This window comes from Trachemys scripta, chromosome 2 (assembly GCF_013100865.1).
Source record: "Trachemys scripta elegans isolate TJP31775 chromosome 2, CAS_Tse_1.0, whole genome shotgun sequence".
Lineage (NCBI taxonomy): Eukaryota > Metazoa > Chordata > Testudines > Emydidae > Trachemys > Trachemys scripta.
In genome coordinates this window covers 144,690,231-144,707,508 of record NC_048299.1, presented here as the reverse complement: position 1 = coordinate 144,707,508, position 17,278 = coordinate 144,690,231, and the positions used below count along the sequence as shown (strand labels likewise).

At 48.1% G+C, this 17,278-nt stretch overlaps 1 protein-coding gene across 1 annotated transcript in view; it reads left to right on the top strand.

Annotated features, from left to right (window-relative positions):
* HK2 (hexokinase 2) overlaps positions 1–17,278 on the top strand; it is a 64,554-nt gene that overhangs the window by 27,149 nt on the left and 20,127 nt on the right. The window contains exons 3-7 of the mRNA XM_034761745.1: positions 7,559–7,707; positions 10,552–10,671; positions 13,601–13,696; positions 15,294–15,393; positions 16,008–16,191. Of these exons, the coding sequence (XP_034617636.1) occupies positions 7,559–7,707; positions 10,552–10,671; positions 13,601–13,696; positions 15,294–15,393; positions 16,008–16,191 (649 nt within the window). The remainder of the gene's footprint in view (positions 1–7,558; positions 7,708–10,551; positions 10,672–13,600; positions 13,697–15,293; positions 15,394–16,007; positions 16,192–17,278) is intronic.

The window sequence follows — 17,278 nt, the reverse complement described above, 5'->3', positions numbered from 1 at the left end:
CCCAGTCAATATGGGGATAATTGAAATCCCCCACTATTATTGGGTTCTTAATTTTGATAGCCTCTCGAAATGCTAAGGGAAATTAATCATCACTGTCCTGGTCAGGTGGTCTATAATAGATCCCTAATGTTATATTCTTATTAGAGCATGAAATTTCTATCCATAGAGATTCTATGGAACATGTGGATTCACTTAAGATTTTTACTTCATTTGATTCTACTTTTTCTTTCACATATAGTGCCACTCCCCGCCCCACCCCTCCGCACGACCTGTTCTGTCCTTCCGATATATTTTGTACACGGTCGTTAGGTTGACTTAACCCCCCATGGTGTAGATGCAGCTAGGCCGACAGAAGGAAGGTAGGAAGCATCAATACTACGGTATTAGCAGCACAGCTGCAGCCCCATGGCTGTGCCGCTGTAGTGTAGACAAGCTTCAGCTACCAATAGCAGTGACGCTGGGGCAGCACAGACTGGATGCCTGAAGAATGACCCAGTGTCCCAGGCAGGCTTGTACAGCCCATGCTTCCGCAGTGTCACTGCTGATGGTACTTGCAGTCGCTAGCTGAAAGCCAGCTCAGGTATATCTCCACGTGCTGCCGTCACACCTCTGATTGCAGTGTAGACATACCCTGTGTGTCTACATCATTTAGCATAATGGGCCCACAATCCCCATCGGGGCCTCCACGCGCTACCATAATGCAAAGAATACTGTTTAATTGGCATCTCCAATCATAGTTGGATTTTGCTCTTAGTAAAAACATCCTGCCAAAAAAGACTCTTTCCTACCCCTAAAAAACAACCCCCCCTTCCCAACCCAGAACACTTTTCTCTCCCCCAAAAACTCTGAGAGTCGGTCTGGATGACCAATCCCATCCTTTGGACGCTTTATAACACCTTAACATTAAACCGGATCCAAAAAGCCCCAGAGGTGGCTCTTCTGTTGCTGCTGCTAGTGTGTCTTGCAATTCTGTGCTGGTATCAACTATAATTACTGTGTCTCAGTGTCTCTTATGGCAACAGGGATTGAGTTGCTCCCTGGATGGAAGCTATTTTGGTAAGACCATGTGACCTGGATACTTAGCTGCTGTTGGTGTGCAAGGTGCAGTATGGGATTTAGAGGAAATTCTGGTCTGTGCAACTACAGACTTTTACAGTCGAAAGGCTCGATCCTGCCAGATTATGAGCACCTCCCACAAGGGGCTTGTGGTAAGATGAGGCCCTGAAACATAAACCCTTGTATCAGGGGCCCGATATGAGGCCTAAGGTCTGAACTAAAGTAATGGTCAAGACTTAGTTAACATAAAGCAAAGTTAAACTGTGAGCCAGAGGTAGGCCCTGCTGACAGATGCTGGCAAAGAAAGGGTTGATGTTGCAAAAATGCACATAACTAAAAGGTACTGGACACTAGAGATATAAACATATGCCAGGATGATATCAGAACACTCCGATACTTGCACATTCCACCCAGATAACAAAGAACAGGCGGACCTACCCTAAAGACAAGGGCAAAAGGGTAATATGATGGATAGAGTTGTTTTTGTTCGAACCAACGTGTGCAAGGTGAGAGGCGGCACCTTACTACGTAGAGGGGTTGTACCTCAATACGTCAGGAGTGATGTGTAACTTGTTTGTACCTGTGTATAAGAATGCACCCCTGAGGAGTTGCCTTTGTCTGGCCTAGGGAGCAGTGGAAAGTCCCGCCACTGACTGAGCCGGTCCATTGTGAGGGAGCACATATGTACTAGGAGAACTGTAGACATCTGATCCGGGGAGCTAGAGACTGTGTTTCGTTTGGCAATAAACCTAGGGTTACCATATTTTAATTTAAAAAAAGGAGGATACTCCACGGGGCCCCGGCCCCGCCCCAACTCTGCTCCTGCCCCAACTCCACCCCTTCCCCTCCCCTTCTCCAAAGTAGCCGCCCCAACTCTGCCCCCTCCCCTGAATGCTCCGCCCCCTGCTTCTCCCCCTACCCCTCCCCTGCTTCCCGCGAATCAAATGTTCGCGGGAAGCCTGAAACAGGGAGGCAGCAGGTAAGCTGGGGTTGGGGCAGGGTGCGGCGCGGCCCAGTCCGGCCCCAACGGCTCCCTCTCGCGGTCGGCCGGCCTAGGCCAAGAGGCTCTGGCCCCGGCGTTGCTCGGGCCCTGGGGCCCCGGCCGAGCGCCGCACCGCCGGCCCCGGCCGAGCACTGCTGGCCCCAGCAGCCCCCGCCGAGCACCGCCGGCCCCAGTGGCTCTGGCCCCTCCCTCCCTATTTTCCTGGACATGTCTGGCTTTTTGGGATTTCCTCCCGGCTGGGGATTTGAGGCCCAAAAAGCTGGACATGTCCGGGAAAATCCGGACGTATGGTAACTCTAAATAAAACTGGCCGGGTCCCTTCGTACCTTATGGTCTATGGTCACTGGGGATTCTCTCGGGGTCTACTGTGTCAGCGATCTGCAGAGCCGGGGCAGCGCACAGAGGGAACGCACGCACGCAGCCGACTGTTATCAACACTGAACAGAGCAGAGCACCACACTGGGCGTTGAAAATACTTAGAGCCTGACAGCTTTTAAATGTCCCTTCTGGTGTTTTGCACCAGTCACTTGAGAAGAGAGGGTGGTTAGTGTTTTTGGAAATGAAACAAAGGCCTTCTCTGTAATTGGGATTAGCCAGTCTTGAACACAGTGCAGATCCTGGCTTTCCCTACAGGTTGTCTCGGTGAAGATACACCAGGTGCTGCCCATTGGTGGTTGAGTCCTAGATATAGACAAGGGCTGTCTTGGTGACTGTTGTAAGAACCAGAGAAACTAACAAGCTTGCTGGGGGGGCCTCCATTTTAGCCACCTGACTCTGTTAGTTTTCAGACCCTCTTACCTTGATGCAAGGGTGATCTAAGCTACCTGACCTGCAAATTGGGTATCTCAAGGAGAGAAGCAGTGGTGCCTAGTTGGGGTTTTATGTCTGTAGAATGGACGTTGTGATTCTTGAGTTCAAATCCTAGCTATGCCCCTGAATTGTTGTGACCTTGTGCAAGTCCCAGAAGACGTCTCTCTCTGCCACAGTTTCCTTACCTGTGAAATGGGGATGAAGATAAATTTACCTTGCAGACGGGCTGAGAGTCTTTGTTTATGTTTAAAAATTGCTTTGATATCTGGATGAAAGACATTTGTGCTATGCCAAGCTTCGTTGTCACTGACACTCACCCTACCTAAAATTAAAGTGGCTACTTTTTATTTTTAAAAATAAATCTCACGGCACCTATCCCAAGCTCAAGATTTTCATGGAAGCAGATGCCTGTCGTATGCAGATGTTGGAGCAGAACACAATGTGATTAGCATGGTATAAAGGCTGAATAGAACATTTTGCATACAATTCCCTGCTCTAGAGTGCTCAAAGGCATTGGGTTATTGTTAGAGAAGGCACAAGCTGTGATCTGGGTCCCAGGTTGAAACAGCACATAGTTCTCTGCTGCTCGGCTCGGGCGTGGAGGCATTGTTTGAATCCTTATAAAGATGGGTTGGTGGGGGGCTGTCCCAAGCTTGCTAAATAATGACCTAATCAGCTTGGCATCTCCTCCTTATAACATGAGTGTAAGTAATTAGGGCATAACCAAAGTGTCACAGTCTGGGCAAAGCTTTCGCTTCCTAGCTTGCTGAGGAGGATAAAAAGGGATTGACAGGAGGGTGCCCTTGAGAATCTGCACCTGTTTCTCCCTCCTTTCCTTGGTGACCAGCCACCTTCCCCGCAAGGCCTGCCAGCCCCAGGAGTGAGATCCAACTTGGATCTCTCACAAGGGAGTGCACAGCCACTGCCTCAAACCCCGGTGTTCCACACGGCATCTCACCACCCTTACCACTAAGCGATTGAGCTGGCTCAAGTTTAAACTCTCTTCATTGTGGCAGCTTGGGATCGCTTGTGGAAGGATGATTTAGACGAGATTTTAAAAGAAATTATCCTCTGGGGTCTGATCTTGGCTAGTTATTAGTTTCCCAGAAGTGCAAGATATTTTAAACAGGAGATTGGGGCTGGGGTGGGGGGAGAAGAGGCAACTTTACAGAAATGAGCAATTGTTTCAGCTCAGATTTCCCCCCCCCACACACACACACACCCACTCCAAGTTTTTGCAAAGTCAACCCCATAATCGTTCCAGCCAAGCCATCGTTACTACTGAATGCCCTTCAGATTTGGACAGCAAGCTGTCTTTGCCGCAGAAGACCTCACGGAAGACACTAACTGGCCCAGTGTCATTGGAATACTAATTAACTACATTTTTTTTTTTTTTGTTTCAACTGTAGCCCCTTTATAAAAGCATCATTGGGTACGTTACAGTCCCTAGGCACTGTAATCTGTCTGGAGTAGCCAGCACAGCAGATTTGGTGTGTTCAGAAATTAAGAGTGCTGATAGTGGGTTTTTTCCCCCTCCCTGCTCCCCCACCCACAGCTCAATATTTAACATAGTAAGCTTGGCGCTTCCACCAGTTAGGCTGGCCATTAAACTTCCTTGTCCCAAACTCAGTGGTGGCCCATCGTGGTGTCTGGGAAAATAAAGTTGAATGCTTTTTTAAAAATAGAATTAGCTACCCATCTCCTCTGGGAGGTGGGTTCAGCTCAGTGACACTTGTTACGGCTCCCTAAAGCAAATTAATTAAGGGGAGGCCGTACTCCAGAGAAACTGTGTGTTAACCTACGCTCCACAGACCAAGCCAAATCACGCTGTGTTACTTGAGCCTGTCTCGCCTGCGTTTGTGTTTGTAACTCTCCACTAACGGCAACCAAAATAGGCAGATAAACTCGATTCACTTTCCCTCTCTGCTTGTCATGCTGGTAGATTACACTACTTTCAAGTAGTAGATGATTTACGCTGCTTCGCATCCCTCTAATGATGAGGGTTTTGGAGACAGCCTTGAGATTTAGGGTTGTATATCTATCTTCCATTGTTTTCTGCCTCCCCCCTGCATCGCTATAGGATCTGACCAGCTCACAATCTTAGGTTACGTCTACACTTGAAGCTGGGGGGTGTGATTCCCAGCTTGAGCAGACCTGCTCATGCTAGTTTGTCATCGAAGCAGCACGCTAAAAACAGTAGCGTAGCCTAGGGTTACCATATTTCAACAATCAAAAAAGAGGACACGGGGTGCCGCTCTAGCCCCGCCCCCTCCCACTTCCCGCCCCCCCTCAGAATCCCCCTACCTGTCCCCCCCACCCTAACTGCTCCCAGGACCCCACCCCCTATCTAAGGCTCCCTGTCCCTTGCCTGCCCCAACTGCTCTCTACACCCCCTTCTCCTGACCAGAACCCCTGACCAATCTAACCCCCCCTGTTCCCTGTCCCTTGTCTGCTCCCCCCCACCCCCCAGGCCGAGGGAGAGCTGCGAGCTCCACGTGCAGCCAAACACTGTGGTGCTGCTCTGCGGGGGAGGAGGGAGCGGGAGAGAGGGAGGGACTCTGGCTGCTAGAGGCCCCAGTGGCTGTGAGCAGCTTTCAATCAGGCCCAGCCGTCCAATCAGCCGCGCCGCACTCCGCATGAGGGGAAGGGGGAAACCCCGGACATTTCTACCTTATTAGAAATCCCCCCGCCCCCCCCCCCGGACGGCCATTTAAAGCTGAAAAACCCGGACATGTCCGGGGAAACCCGGACAGATGGTAACCCTAGCGTAGCCATGCTAGCGTGGGCTGTGGCAAGTGGTGGCACCTAACCGTGTCGAGTACAAACCCACCTGGAACCTGTGGGGAAGAACCTGACTTCTGCTTTCAGCCTGTCTCTTGCTAACTTTGCTTTATATTAGCAAGGCTTGACCGCTACTTTAGTTCAGGCCTCACACCAGGCCTCTGATACAGGGCCTTATGTCTTAGGCTCTTTTTCTAGTATAGTGCTCTTACTCCCATTTTCCCTGTTGGCCACTGGGCTTTGTGCCGGTTTTATCCCAGCGTAGGTGAGAGGAGAATGGAGTCCTGTATTTACAAAGTTTGCCCAAGTGCGTGGCAATGGTCCTGTGATGTTTCAGGGGCGTCTTTCCATTCTGTCCCTCGGTGATCACTTAATCTCTCTTATTTACACTTCAAAATCCTTCTGTAAGCCTGTGAACTCACCCCTCCGGCGCCTCCTGCTGGTCATCCATGGGAATTAGCTCTGCCAGCCTTGGAGCGCCCTCTGCAGACGGTGATCCGCCTCGCCTCTTGGCCCCCATGTACCTCCCGGACCCCTTTTATCTGGGGGCTGCCCCCTGGCAGTAACCCCTTTCTCTTTGGGTCTCCCCTCCCCAGGGAACCCCCACCCACTAACCCCACCTCACCTCAGTGTAAGGCTACTGCCAGTCATCATCTAGCCCCACTCCCTGGGGCAGACTGCAGTATAAGCCACTCATCATAGGCAAGGTTGAGTCTGGACCTGTTGCCCCTCTCTGGAACCCAGTGCCTCTCTGGGGCCTTGGACAAGGCCCTGCAGCCTGGGGAGTTGCCAGCTTGGAGCTCCCTAGCCCTGCCTCACTCTAGGCACCCTGAGCTTCCCAGCAGCCAGGCCCTTCTCTCTCTACAAGCAGAGAGAGGCTGTTTGGGCTTCTGGCTTGCAGCCTCTTAACGGGACCAGCTGGGCCTTATTGGGGCATGGCCCCAGCTGTTACTGCCTTCCCCAATCAGTCCAGGCTTTCCTCCCCAGTCTCAGCCCTCTCCCAGGGCTGGCTTTAACCCTTTCTGAGCCGGAGCGGGTGACCACCCCGCTACACCTTCCTTCAAAAAAGTCCTGCTTTGAAACCGGTCCCCTGGGTTTGAATTACTCAGCATGGAGATGGAGGGACTCTCCTGAGGTCACGCAGCAAGGCGGTGGAAGAGTCGGGAACGGCATCTGGTCTCCTGGCTCAGTTCCTCTGCTCTAATTAAGACCATGTGGCCTCCAGCCTTAAAAACAGCATCGCTGTCTGCTCTGTGAACGCAGAAGATCTCGTAACTCTCTGTATGAGCTATTTGTGTCACAGGCCACAGTTCCCCGACTACCTTGTGCAACTTGCTCTGGCTAATTGCCTCATCCTCCACCACAGAGCTGCTTGCATTATAGCTCGTTGAAGGGTCCCTGGGTGTCAGATTCTTTCCTGAGGGGGTAATTTTCACCCCCTCCACCCAAAGGGATAGCTGTGTTGAGAGTGGGATTCACTCGTGGCGGGTGGGCACTGGCAGTATGGCTGTCACTCTTTCTTGAGAGCAGTTTTTCAGCTTAAGTTCCATTCAGGGCCGTGTCAGTGGGGTCTGGCCTGGAGAGATGCTCACTTAGCCCTTTTCCTGACCATGCCTTATTTCTGTGGCGGAGCTGGCTGGCTGCGTCTGCCCAAGCAGGGATTGCAGGATGATTGCACTAAATGGGGAGATTTCAGCAAACCAGTAAAGTGCCAGAAACCACTATTGCTTATTGTTAAAAGCAGCCTAGTACCACTGCCAGTGGTAGCATATCTGGCCCACGTAAATAGGCAGTCATTCCATAGCTTCATTTTAAAGGTGTGTGTGTGTGTGTGTGTGTGTGTGTGTGTGTGTGTGTGAATAAGACAGAGGCCTCTAACACGATATTCTTCTCTCTTTGCCCCTGCAGAGAATGGAGACTTCTTGGCCTTGGATCTTGGCGGCACAAACTTCCGTGTGCTGAGAGTGAAGGTGTCTGATAACGGCCTGCGGAAGGTAGAAATGGAGAATCAGATCTATGCCATTCCAGAGGATCTCATGCGTGGGAGCGGGGTACAGGTAGGTTTAATATCCCCCCAACCACACACACACACATTCTTGCTGACTCACCCAGCCTGCTGGGTCTTCCCGACGTGATTCTCCTGGGTATTCGAGAAGGAAACAACCCCTGCTCAGATGCAACAGCCATCGGGGCTGTGTAAGTGCAAAGGGCCAAGGCTTTTAAAAGCAACTAATAATTTCAGGTAACTTGGGCCTTGCCTTCACTGGTAAAGGTGGGTTTTTAACACACATTGCCCTGGTGTAGACAGGCCAGTTTGTATTTTAACATGTGGTAGCTGGCAGGTATCTACTCTAGGGTTCACAACTAATGTGTTCAAACTACAACTTGCCATCTCTCCACTAGGGATTTCTAATACATGTTAAATGCACCTTTTTTCCTAGTGTCAACATGTCCACCATTCTCCTGGATGCCCAATTTGAGACCCCTTAACGGGGCCTTGTTTTCAGAAGGCAGGTCCTCATCACTCTCTGTAAATTAGGCCCCTTAAAAGGTGTCTCGTGTTCAGCAATCAAAACTGCCAGTCTCTAAAAATCTTGGCCCTAGAGAGGGTCATACTCTGGTCTGCCTCAAGTAGCCGCCAGCATTGAAAGGACAGAAGTGAAGCAGACCACGTGTAGCTCTTAATTCCCCTCTGATTCCATCCTCCCCCAACTGTGCCTAATCCCAGTTTAAATCTTACATAAAAGCCCCCCCGCCACCGCCCATCAGTTCACATGTTGTCTCACAGCATCATATCTGCCCTAGGGCGATGCAGGAACCATGCAATGGAAAGATGCTCCTCTGCTTGGTCAGACGTAATAATCACTAGCCACTTTCTTGTCCAGGGAAATCTCTCTCGCTGTCCACGTGAGGGGGGTGACACCCAGTGGGTGCTGTGATGACATGCTCAGAGTTCATCCTCTGCAGCTCTGTATGAGGCGTGTGTGCTCTGGATAGAGGGGGGCAGGAGTAGAGCAAGGAGATTGTAGTATTGTTGCAAGATGCTGATGTGGGGGGAATTAAAGATGTTAGGAGTCAGCACACCTGGGTTCCATTGTCACCTCTCCCACCAACCTGCTAGTCCCTTCCCTGCTCTGTGCCTCAGTTTCTCCCTTTGACTTGTGAGTCTAATGATGCCCACCGTTAATAAAGTGCTTTGAGATGGAGAGAGAAAGAACTACGTAAGTGTAAAGTAGAGACAGGCAGGTGACAAAACACGTTGTCTCCTAACCCTTTCCTTGTGCTGTTGATTTTGGCTCAAAATAAATATAAATGGAATAAAATAACAGTGCGCATTGTATGGGAGAAAATAGAGTTTGACACAAAATAAATGCAAATAGAATAAGATAATAGTAAATGACTGTTAAGGGGGATGACTGTTGTGTGTGAGTCGCAGGGAATATAGTTTTTAAACGGTAATCCAGTCATTTTCCCCCCTCTTTGCTTTATACCACTCGAAGACAAACTGGTGTAATCTGTCTGTCCAGCTGTCTTTGCTTTTCTCATTAAAGCCTTGTGTGTAGAAAGCACTTTAAGTCCCTTGCAGAGAGATGTTCATGCTTTAAATGAGATTCGTCATTACCTGGGGTTTACAGTCTGGCAAGAGGCGGGGAAAACGCCTTGGAATAAACAGCTGAGGGATCTGGAGTTCAGTGCTCTGTTCTCTGCTGAAAACTTAGAAGGAAACTAATGGATAGTGAGGATTGATCCACAGTCAGCTTGGGTGATGCAGCAGGCAGAGCCTTGTCTATGTTGGGAATTTATCTCTATTCCAGCCACCTACTGGGCCCCATGTGCAGATAGACAAATTTGCGCCCTGGCACTGACCCCGGCTTGACACCTGAGTTCGATGCACCAGTGCAAATAGCTGCTTATCACAGTTTATCTTGTCTATGCTAGGGGTTTGCACTGGTGGGCAGCGACTGCTTAAAAGAGCTACCCTGCAAAGCTTTGGTTTGGTGAGGACATAACTAAATCTCAGTTGCATTTATTGTGTTAACATATCTCTGTGAAAATTCATTTCAAATCCTCCGTGCACTCAAGGTCTAAAAAACCAAGTAAGAGAGGTTTTTTCTTTATCAAAGGACTGGACCATCCTGAACTGTCAAGGGACTCATAATATTTTGCTCTAATACCCTAGGTTCCAAGACCTCAAAGCTCATGATAAAAAATTAGCTAGTTCCTTCTACCCCCGCTGTGACAGAGGGCAAACTGAAATGCAGAGAGGTGAAGTGACTTGTCAAAACTTGCTGAGAGTCACCAGCAGAACTCAGAAGAGAACCCAGGAGTCCTGAATCCCAGAGCTCCTGCTTTAACCACGAGATATCAAATTCCTTTCCCAAAAAGTTGTTTTCATCTCTGAAAATCTCCCAGACTGATACACAGAAGACATGCTTAAGGATTTATTTTAAACTAAGCAAACTACACGTAGACACTATGGTAATGGGCAACTGATAAGTGAGTCTTAATAATAACTGTTTGGATTTGTATTACAATGTGTTCTATAAAGTCCCAGAATACCAAACCAGTAACAATCAGGAATGTTTTACATGCCTGTGAAAGTTTCCGCCAGTGTTACAGATAGCCTTACAGGTAGTGGCCATAAGTTTCCTTACTTGGGGGAGGGTTATTCTCTCATAGCTGAATTGCTTGAGCGAAGGTGAGTGACGTTAGCAAGTGAAACACAGTCAGAGGCACCCAGTGGAATGTAGGATCCAGCGCGTTCAGTTGTGAAATGATCCTGACCTGACTTTGTGCTGACCCATTCCAATGGGTGCTGGATTGGGCCCTTATGCTGAATAGACAGATTAGGGCGACTCAGGGTCTGAGCAGTCTAACGGGTGGTGATCTCTGTTCCACAGCTCTTTGATCATATTGCCGAATGCCTGGCTAACTTCATGGAAAAGCTGAACATGAAGGACAAGAAGCTTCCCCTGGGATTCACCTTCTCTTTTCCTTGCCACCAAACCAAACTGGATGAGGTAAGTGACGCTTTTACCTCCTCTGGCTTGTAAGCCATGATGGATTGACCTGCAGGCTGAGGCTTGGGCTGCTGCCAGCGACCAGGAGAGGTGAAAGGGACAAGTGGCTAGGTTTTAATCATACCCAATGGTTTAGCCATGTCTGCACATGGAAGTTGCGCCAATTTGACTTAAATTGATTTTTTTTTAAAACCGATTTAGTTAAACTGGTGCCAACCGCAGGGTGGATTTCGGTTTAGTTTACATCTGTTCCCTTAAACCGGCAAAGACCGTAAGCATGTCTTCATGCACTATGGCTGCATCTTTACTAGGAAAAAAGGTGCATTATGTACCATACGGTAACTAATATGAAGCAAAATTCTGAACAAAGTGCCTTGTCTTCATGAGGGTTGTACCTTGCTAGTTACCATGTGTTAGCTAACATGAGGTAAGGAAATGCCTCTTGCACGCTGACACATGGAACTTCAACTCTTTAGTGCTTATTACTGATCTGTTTCTACGGCACCATTAATGTGCAAGACATTTTCCTGACAAGTAACCAAGAAGATTGCTGCCCTGAGGCATTTACACTCCAAATTAGGGAAACAAGATAATGAGAGATGACAAGAAACCATCGGGGGAAGGTGGGGAAAGGACAAGAAACAAAGGGGAGGGTAAAATTGCTCTTGAGGGCAGCCTGGCTTGCAAAGGGAGTGTTATTTACAAGGCTCCTAGCTGATTATATTTTGGGATTGTTTTTGTGAATAACACTAGCTGTGGGCTGGGACGCTGGCTGAGAAGAGGATTTTAGAGGAAGGATTGGATGGCCGATGAAGGCAGCTGTTTATCACACAAGTCGAGGGAGGCTGTTAGTGGCAGAGGGGGCAGGGTGGAGACAGATCTAGAGCCCCAGGTGCAGGAAGGAGAGACAAAGGTAGGACTGAGATGGGAGCAGGGCAAGTGGAAAATGAACTGAATGCAGGCACTGGGTGGGGAGGGTTTGCAGAGTAAGGTAAAGCAGATCCAAATGCCTCAGGACATATGTCCCCTCGCTACATGCAAACAGACATGTCAAGCACCGCATCATTCCTGGTGTACCATGCCCCACTGGATGTAACATAGCAGGCATGCTCCTCTTCCCACTGAAGTCATCGGCAATGCTTCTATCAGGGAGCAGGGGCAGGCACTTCTGCAGGGATTGATGTGCTGTCAGCCGTGCTTAGCAATTGACTAGTTACATGGAGGGACTCCAGTGACCTCAGTCGCCTGATGGACTGTCTGTGGCGTCGGGAGCCCAAGGTGAAATTTGCTTGTTTAGCGCCCTCCGGATGGATGCGTGTCATTTTGCTTGTCATGTACCCTCTCCTCTGGCACCTGGCATCTTTGTGTGTGTGTGTCTCGTTTTCTACCCGTTCGCCGCCATTATAACTGGAATGCTAAAAACTCTGTTCATCTCTCAGAAATGTAGCCAGCTAGGTATATCTCTGTCCCTTTGGCACATCCTCCATGTGCAGCGAATACTCCACCGTAAAGGCGCCCACGTGCTGCATGACAAGTTGTTAACCTCGCTGCGCTAGAGCATGAGGAACAATACGAGTTTCTATTAACTTTTTTCCCCTTCTACTGCTCTCTTGGGAAAGCAGGGTGGTCTAGTGGAAAGCCGTGGGGTTTGGAACCAAGAGATCTTGGTTCTATTCCTGGTTTGGAAACTGACTCATTGGGTGGCCTGGGGCAAGGTACTGCTCTGTCTTTTTCTCAGTTTCACCATCTGTGAGTATCTTGGCAAGGGGTTAGACTAAATGACCCTGGTGGTCCCTTCTGACCCTATGATTCTAAAGCACCTTGGCACCTAGGGAAGAAAAGCTCTGTATAAGAGAGAACAGAAGATGTCACTGAAGTCCTTTCAGAGTGGGAGCTAATCAAATTCCACAGCTGTGTGGCTATGATATTCCTGCTATTATTGATCTCTCTTAAACCTACTAATCATAGTAGAAGTCCCAGTCGCTAAGTGCCTTCTTCTGCTCATGGCAGATGATTAGATTTGTATGGAAAACCTCAAGCATGGAAGACTGTTTTTAATCAGAAGCCGTCTGACACCCTCAGCTCTTTGGGAGCCATCCTCGTAAACTCAACTCTGTAGAATCTGGTCAGCCTCACCCTGTGCTTTGCATTTCTAATGTGGGTGGAAGTAAATGACTAACTCCCCATCCCACCCGTATTTTGATGGCATTTCCAGAAACCTGGGCCTTGTTGAGACTCAGGGCAGGTCAACATGTAAAAAGCTGCGGCAAAGATGCTGCTACGTCCATAGGATTGCCTGTCCTATCAGTCAAGTATCAGAGGGGTAGCCGTGTTAGTCTGGATCTGTAAAAAGCAACAAAGAGTCCTATGGCACCTTCTAGACTAACAGATGTATTGGAGCATAAACTTTCGTGGGTGAATATCCACTTCGTCAGACGCATGTAATGGAAATTTCCAGAGGCAGGTATAAATATGCAGGCCAGAATCAGACTGGAGATAACGAGGTTAGTTCAATCAGGGAGGATGAGGCCCTCTTCTAGCAGTTCAGGTGTGAACACCAAGGGAGTGTCATTAATCCATTTCCCGTCGACATAACGCTGTCTACACCGAGTCTGTATAACTTGCATCGCTCTGGGGTGTAGATTTTTCATATCCCTGAGCAATATAGTTATATCGATGTAAGTTTGTAGTGTAGACTCCTTGCCAGTGTAATCACATTGACATAACATACACACGACAGTGCCGCAACCCATCCCAGGAACTTACTGCAGAAAGTTGTATCAGTGGAAGCCCTTGTCTTATACCAGTGCAGCTGATCTGAATTGGAGAAAGATTTTTGCAAAAATCCCCAGGGTAGCAATAGGGCCTTAGAGAAAGATGGCTGAAGACTCTGGTTTGATAATATGGTTGTTCTTATTTCTTTTCGTAGAGTATCCTCGTTACATGGACTAAAGGGTTCAAATCCAGTGGTGTGGAGGGGAAAGACGTGGTTGGCATGATACGTAAAGCCATCAAGAAACGAGGGGTAAGCATTACCCGTGCGCTGAACTCCCAGGCTGTTGGGAATCAGCTGCTCCGCCCAGGGCATTCTGTTTGGCTTTGGAACAGAACAAAGAGAATGTGTATAAATCCTGGTCTTGATCTAGCGTACAGCCCTCCACGCAGGGGGGAAGGTATTGTATTTCCAGGTATTCACATAGACTGGGATGGGAAAAGCACTATCTAAATGCCAGCAGTGGCTGTACTTGGCTGCAGACCTGAGACACTCAAGGGTTGTCAGTCAGATTGATGCACTCTTCATCTGGAAACAAATGCAAGACAGCTGTGCTCCTTTTTTTTTTTTTTTTTTTTAACCCAAACAAACTTCCTCTTCCCTTTTTTTTTTAATCAGGTTAGATCCTGTTGGTCAAGGATTACAGCAAACATTGTGCTTTCTCATGCTCATGTCCTGCTCTTTTCTTATGTTGTTCTCCTGCAGGCTGCATTATCAGCTGTGAAAGTGGGTGTACGCAAAGAACTACTTTAGCACTGAATTCACCCCTGCTCTGAATTGCATATTGTTGGTGTACCTTCTGATATCACAGTTATTCTGGCATCTAGAACGACTGGAGATAGGGAGAAAAACAAATGTAGTAACCTCTGCCTCCATTTCCCCTTCTTTCCCTGTAAAGCCTTAAACGGCTTGAGATCTGGCTATGCCTCTCTTCCTTGTACGACTCCTCAACTGACTGCTTGAGCTGATAGCCCTGTGACTAAAACAGGAAGTAGGGATGTTGGCCAGGCGTCTTTCAGGAGGGGTCGATTCCTCCAGAATTGCTCCCACTGCAAGAGCCTGGATTTCTTGGTCTAGATCTGCCAGAGCCTAGATTTATTAACGCAGCACCAATTAACACTGATTCCTCCTACATTTTGGGGCAGGAGAGGGCTGTGGACTGGATAGATGTGAAGTTACTTCTGTGAGCGTAATGACATTGTCTGTACGGTTTATTGCATCTGTTGCAAGTTTTCCTTCCTGTATCATAACTTTTAGTCTTCTAAAAACACCAAGAGTCAGGGACAGATGGTTAATAGAAGTCTAGATAAATCCAAGTAACATGACTACTTAGCTACCCTTCTCAAGAGGGTGTTGAGATCCTTAATGAATGTTTGTGCAGTGCTTTGACATTGAATAGCACTATAAAAGGAACAATTTTTTACTAAAGATAGGCAGCCTATTAATGTTCTTCTGTCACTGAATCTGTGCTGATGAACGTTCAGCCCCCACTTGAGCCATGGTTTTCAAAAGGAGCTAGTAATTTTTGAGTGCTGACCTTGAGATGCGTAAAGAAGGGAGGTGATAAGTGCTGAGCCACCTGCCCTGTGAACATCTGCCCCTTCATGGTGTCTCCAGCTGAGCACTGAGAAATCGAGCGAGCCAAAATAATTAGTCACAGCTGATAATCCTGGCTCAAATGAGGCTGAATATTTGTGGGCATGGATCCCAAATCTTGGCCTTGGAGCCTTGCGCTTTCTATCTGCTAAAGTACCGATTTCCCCAACCCCCACAATCAATCTTAGGAATGGGAAGTTTGGGTCAAACTTGACTTCATGGACTTGATGTCTCTCCCCTTTGCCTGTTTCAGGACTTCGACATTGACCTGGTCGCCGTGGTGAACGACACCGTAGGGACGATGATGACCTGCGGCTATGACGATCACAACTGCGAAGTTGGGCTCATTGTTGGTAAGACACGATGCAACCTTGACAGGAAATAGATCCTGTTCAACTCATTTGATGTCTCTTTGATGAGATTACATGTTTGACCGAGGAAAGTAAGAGCAATGATGTAATATTCAAAGACTTCTATAAGTTGTTTGACTTAGTACCATGCAACATTTTGATTAAGAAGCTAGAATGATACACAATGAACATAGCGTGTGTGAAAAATTGTCTTAACTGACAGATCTCCAAATAGAACTGTAAATGGGGACTCATCACTGAGTGTTTCTACTGGGGGGTCCCACAGGGATCAGTTCGTGGTCCTACACTATGGAACATTTTTATGAATGACTTGGAAGAAAACATAATATCACTGACAAAGTTTGCAGACAACCCAAAGAATGGGGGAGTGGTAAATAATGAAGAGGAGAGGGCTCTGATACAGAGCAATCTGGATCACATGGTAAGCTCAGGCGAACAAGATACATTTCAGTATGGCCAAGTGTAACTGTGCGCATCTAAGAACAAACCGTTTAGGCCATACTTATGGGATGGGTAGGAACTTTACGCTGGAAGCAGTGATGAAGACCCCACCACTCCCTCTCCCAGGTGACTAACTCGTGATCTGTTTGGGACAGGTACTGGTACCAATGCATGCTACATGGAGGAGATGCGGCACATTGACTTGGTGGAAGGGGATGAAGGGCGGATGTGCATAAACATGGAATGGGGAGCCTTCGGAGACGACGGCGTGCTGAACGACATCAGGACAGAATTCGACCGTGAGATCGACATGGGTTCGCTCAATCCAGGGAAACAACTGTAAGCAGATTCCTGACTGTGGCTCAGATGTGGGGGGGTGGTTTATTTTGTATTGTCTGTCCTTCTATTGTGATTGTTTTGGTGTGAGGAAGAGGTCATGTAGGTTAACTGGGTTACAGGACCCTAAAGGCTGCAGGCTAGACCAATGCAAACTGGGACTGTACTACAAATTGGGGATGTTATTTCTGAATGAACTGCCAAGAGTGACCCCCTCCCCATATCCCCCTGCTTTGCTGCATCTTCTAATGAATGGAATAACAGCTACTGCGGGGAGGGATAGCTCAGTGGTTTGAGCATTGGCCTGCTAATACAACCCTAGCATTGGCCAGGGTTGTGAGTTCAATCCTTGAGGGGGTCACTTGGGGATCTGGGGCAAAATCAGTACTTGGTCCTGCTAGTGAAGGCAGGGGGCTGGACTCGATGACCTTTCAAGGTCCCTTCCAGTTCCAGGAGATGGGATATCTCCATTTATTTCTATTTCTGGATTTCCCATTCAGTGTAGTGATCATCATCTGAAGGCAAACAGCGTCACCTAGTGTTCATACCATCAGTGCAACCAACAGATATCACACTTGGTGACTGCAAGATTGATTTTTAAATTGGAGATGGACCCAGTCCATAAAACTTGGATCTGAGCTTCCTCCAAGATGCAGAAATAGTTTGGTTCTGGTTCAGGTTTACTTCTAATCACAATGGACGGAAGAGGAAGTCACCTGAAGGCTTAATTTTTCTCTCTCTCTCTATGTACTGTATATATTAAGCATGTGATCCTTCAGTTGCATTTCTTTCTGTGCGCACAGTTCAGTCCACCTATTATCAAGGCAGCTCAAACCTTGCCCACAGGAGATGTTCTAGCCCGTACATTAGTAATTTCCCCAGGATTCTGCAGACCATACAATCTCACCCACTGCAAGATAAGATGGGAGAAGTGGGGTATATTTCCAAAGGGCAGGTAGGCACTCAACTCCCATGTGCATCTTGGAAAATCTTCCGCAGTGTTTCTAGTTTTAATTTGAAGGCCAGACTCCTCCAACAAGCATGTGCTCATTGTTACATTGGAGCCTTGATGTTACTCTGGTTTAACCAA